This window comes from Mesoplodon bidens (genome assembly GCF_964165515.1).
Source record: "Mesoplodon bidens genome assembly, chromosome: 10".
In the NCBI taxonomy this organism is placed as follows: domain Eukaryota; kingdom Metazoa; phylum Chordata; class Mammalia; order Artiodactyla; family Ziphiidae; genus Mesoplodon; species Mesoplodon bidens.
The window spans coordinates 4,620,546-4,625,064 of NC_138172.1; the positions used below are offsets into that span (position 1 = coordinate 4,620,546).

The 4,519-nt window shown below is 58.1% G+C and overlaps 1 protein-coding gene across 1 annotated transcript; it reads right to left on the reverse strand.

Annotated features, from left to right (window-relative positions):
• Positions 1 to 955: 955 nt before the first annotated feature.
• On the reverse strand, positions 956 to 2,316 carry TRH (thyrotropin releasing hormone; the record flags this gene model as incomplete). The annotated part of the gene is made up of 2 exons (XM_081246885.1): positions 956 to 1,434; positions 2,103 to 2,316. The coding sequence occupies 2 exons, from the start codon at positions 2,314 to 2,316 to the stop codon at positions 956 to 958; spliced, it is 693 nt and encodes a 230-aa protein (XP_081103011.1).
• Positions 2,317 to 4,519: the final 2,203 nt, after the last annotated feature.

Here is a 4,519-nt window from a genome sequence, read left to right on the forward strand (position 1 = left end):
TGTCGTCTGGCAAGCCCTTCCTCATCTCCAGGCCTCAGTCTCCCCCGGTGTCAAATGGGCTCCAGAGCTCCAGTCCACCTCCCAAGCTTGTTCTGAGATGGGGACAGTGAAGAGGACCTTTCGCCCTGCCAAGGTCCCTGATTCCCTTGTCAGCAGAGCTGGGGAGCTCTCAGCCTGTCCCCTCTCAATGCTGAAAAGAGAAATCCCACACCAGCTGAGACAGAACTGCAACAAACGGAGATTATCCAGATGCAGGTTTTATTATCATTGATAGGGGAAAGGCGCCTAGAGGGTTACATACAAGCCGTGACTTCCAAGGTGATGTTTACAAATTCCTGCACATGTTTATTCCCACAGCCACCACACAGCACAGCAGCACCTACAATGCTTCCCCCAAGCAGAACACAGCTGTGGGTCAGGGCTCTTCCCACACACAAAAGGATGCCCAAGAAGAGGAGGAGACCCGGATACTGGGAGTGAAGTTTACACACGGCAAACCCTGACGCATGGGCAAGGGATGGAAGCTGGATTTGGACATCATGGCTTCAATCCCACCCACCCTCACTGCCTGTTCACACCAGAGGCACCCTGCCCCACTCCGGGGATCCCTTAGAAGACACAGCAGGGTCATCTTAGCCAGGGCTAGGGAGGGGAGCAGGCCTGCAGGGGCGGGGGTGAGAGGGACTCTGGGATCTGCCCCCTTGCCAGTGGCGCAAAGTGGAGTAATAGGAGGTTTTAACTCATAGGCTGGCTTTCTCACATCCCTGAAGTAGGCGGGTGAGGCCAGGGGTTTGATGTGTATGTATACCAGGGGCTCAGGTGTGTATGGTCAGGCATCTAAGGAGGAGAGAAAAAGGAGGTCACAAAGGGGTAGGGTATACAGGGCTCAAGACATTCTTAGACCCCAAGTTGATTTTTCAGGAAATGGGGCTCACTCCTCCAGGGGCTCCCTGGCCTAGGCTGCTCGCCGCCCAGGGTGCTGCCGCTTCTCTTCAGCCCCCTGGCCCCTGCTCAGGTCATCCAGGAGGCCCAGCAGAAGGCTGGCTTGACCACAGGATCCCCGGGGCCCACATGGGCTTCCCAGGGTCCTCTTTCCTGGATGTTGGCGTTTCTCAGGCATCAGCTCTCCCTCCTCCTCCTCCTCTTCCCAACTGCTTTGGGCCTGGGGGTCCACCAGCCGTCTGCCTGGGTGCTGCCTCTTGGTGAAAGTGGACCCAAGCCAGGAGGAGCGCCGGCCAGGGTGCTGCCGCTTCTGCTGGCTTCTATCCTCTGGCCATGCAGCCACATCCTCCTGCCGGCCAGTGTGCTGCCGTTTGTGGGGTCCCACGGCCCCTCCTTCTTCCTCTTCCTCTTCAACTCCCTCTTCTGACTCCTCCCCCCTTTTGCCTGGATGCTGACGCTTGGAGAGCCAATGCGGTTGAAAGATCTGGGACTCTGGGGAAGGAAAGAGGCCAGTGAGGGACCCCCTGACCCCTAGATTCCCACGTCAGCCTTCCTCCCAGTCAAGGCAGGTCCCCACAGCATTCACCCAGATTCATGGTCTTACACCTGCCTCTCAGGTCTCCCAGACACATAGACACTCACACAGATGGTCAAGGGCATGGCCTCTGGTTCCAGTCTCAGCTCTGCCACTCCCTACTGTGTGACCGTAAGCAACTCACTTAACTTATTTGAGCCTCAGTTTTCTTCTGTGTAAAATGGGGTGTGGGAGGGTAATAACAGTACCTATCTGATGCTTAGGAAGGTCCTATCGTGTGATAAGGTGTTTGAAGTGCTTAGAACAGTGCCAGGCATATGCGTGCCTAGTAGGTAGTAATTAACGCTGTCACACACAAAAAGACTCTCTCTCCCTGGCACAGAATCTTTCCTACTGAAGGTCTGCCCTCTGAAATATTCCCGAAACTGCGATGGAAAAGGAATCTGGTCCCAGGAAAGGGTCAACTCACCACCTGCCGAGGGTGTGGCCAGTGGGAGTTTCTGAGCTTCTGAAAGGCAAGAAGCTGAATGACCAAGTCGCTCCCTCCCCTTTGCGGCCGAGTTTCCCCTAAACCTCTCGGGCGTCCTGCTCTCAACCCGCAGCCCCACACAATCCTGCCCCTCACCTGATTCGCTACCTTCCTGGTCCTCTCGGAGTCGCTGGAGGTCTTCCCGGAGGAGGAGGAGGGGCTCCGCCTGCCGCAGGAGGTCGTCCAGGCCCAGTTGTTCGGCCACCATAGCCGCCTCCTGCTGGGCCACCTCCGGCTGTGAGCGGCCGCCGGGGACACCGGTCAGGGTCAGGGTCAAAACCACGGCAAGCAGAAACCAAGGGCCGGACATCGCGGCGCCTGGGGTAGGGAGGACAGGGAGAGAGCATAGGTGCGCCGCGCTCCCCTCCCAGCCCATTCTATCGCCCGTTTTCCCGTCCTAGCGGAACCCCGAGGCCTGGGGGAACCAACCGTTCAAACACCTTCCGGAGCAGGACCACCTGCCACCTTACGGGGGGGCGGGGACAGCCGGAGGGTCTGCCTCGGGTCCTGGGCGTCCTCACCTGTAGGGATGCTTGGAGAGCCTGCCCGCGTCCAGTTCTGCCTGCGCGAGCCTGGAAGCCGTGGGAGCCCCATCGCCACCGCCACTTCTCAAGGCTACGCGGAGCTGGGGAAGCCAGCGCTGGGGCTGGCTCTCCAGGAGTGTGACCACCAAGACTGCAGCGCGGGCCCGACGGCCAGGATGCTAATTGCAGCATTGCAGGCTAAAATTCTCCCCAAGTTTCCCAGCGCAAGGCTCTCATTCCAACACTCCTTCTACCACGTTCTGATTGCAACGCTGACTCTATTTCTAATGCTAAGATTCTATGGCTAGGCTACGAATCTAATTCTAACGCTAAAATCCTAATTTCAACGTTAATTCCACCTCTAAAATCCTATTTTAGCGCTGAGAGTGAGATTCTAAAGCTGAGATTCGATTCCACCGCGAAAATTCTGTTTCTAACGTCCGGATTCGAATTCTAACTCCCAAGATCTCCCGCCGATGTCCTGCCCAGCGCTGCCCCAGCTGGCCCCCCGGCAGGGGCGACGCGCTGCGCGAGCGCTGCAGAAGCCGGGACGTGCGTGCCCACCCGGGAGGGACCGCCACCACTGTGCCCGCGCCGTGCCTCCGTCGGGCCCCGGCCTGAGCTGTGGAAGAGCCTGGGGTACGAGCGCAGCGCCCCTCCTGGGCGCGCTCCGGGCTCGAAAGCCGCCGCTTTCCGCGGGGCGCACCCGAAGGCGGGCGGAGGGCCCCCTTTCCAGGGCTACAGACGCGGCCTGCAGGGGAGAAGGGACGGAGGTAGTTACCTGCCCGGCGCGAGCTCCGCGGACTGGTCCGGGATCCTGGGCTCCGATCCGGAGTTTTGGGGTCTGGAGTGGGCAGGTCAGGAGTCGGGGGGCGCTCTCAGGACCCGGGACGCCGGCTGCCAGCTTCCCTGCGGGGCCGCTGCTTATATCTGCGCGAGGCGGCGGCGCGGGTGAGGTCAGCGGGGAGGGGTCGCGGCCGCCGGGAAGGGACGCTGACGGCAGCCGGCCCCGTGGGTACCCCGCCCGCCCGCCTGCCAGCCAGCTCCGCCGGAAATATGGGTCGGGGACGGCGGGGGCGGCGGGGGCTGGGAGGGGGAGTGAGGAGGCACAAGCGGCAGAATAGGGGGCTGGTGCCAGGTGGTTTCTGCACCCAGCTTCGAAGTCTTCGAGAACACTCGTGTAGGGAACAGAGAGAGAGTTGCTGAGAGAATCACACAATTACAAAGATGCACACAGGAGAAAATCGGAGATAGAGAGAGACAGAGACCGAGAGATGCATACAGAGAGAGATACAGAGCAGTCACACACCAGAGAGACCGAAAGACACAGAGACAGTCAAGACGGAAGGTGGCGAAGGGAGAGAGAGTAAGGGAGAGACTGAGAAATGAAGAAAGTGGACAAGTGGACCTGGGCTTTGATCTTGACTCTGTCACCTCTGGAAAATGCCTCCCCCTCTCTGGCCAAATTTCCTCATCCGTACAGTGGGGGAGGGAGACAGTTTTCAGAGTTCCAAAACTGATGGCCTATGGGCTACCACTAGCTCATAGATGGTTTTGTTTGAGTACCATCGTGTTTTTGAAAACAAAAATCTGAATAACCAACATTTTAAAACCAGGAGAACTCAGGAAAAATATGGATTTATGGCTTCTCTTGAAAATCTCTTGGAAAAATGTGGTCTTGCATTTCCTCCTGGCAACAGGCAGCTCGAGCTGAGCCTGGCCGATCCTGGTCACTACACTCTCCACCACTTTCTACTTCCAATGTGTGGCTCTAGTCACGGAGGAGGGACATTGGAGTTGGTGACTCCGTGATGAGAACTTTTTTGGGATCTACCTCACCCAGGCAAAAGAGGGGAGAGGATACAGGGAAGAGAAAAGCATAGATGCCGAGGAGCTTGTCCACCAATCAGTCCCCAAAGTCGGATGATGCGTTGGAGGAGACAGTTGCCACATCTAGTACTAGGCACAGCCTCCGTACTGAAACATTTA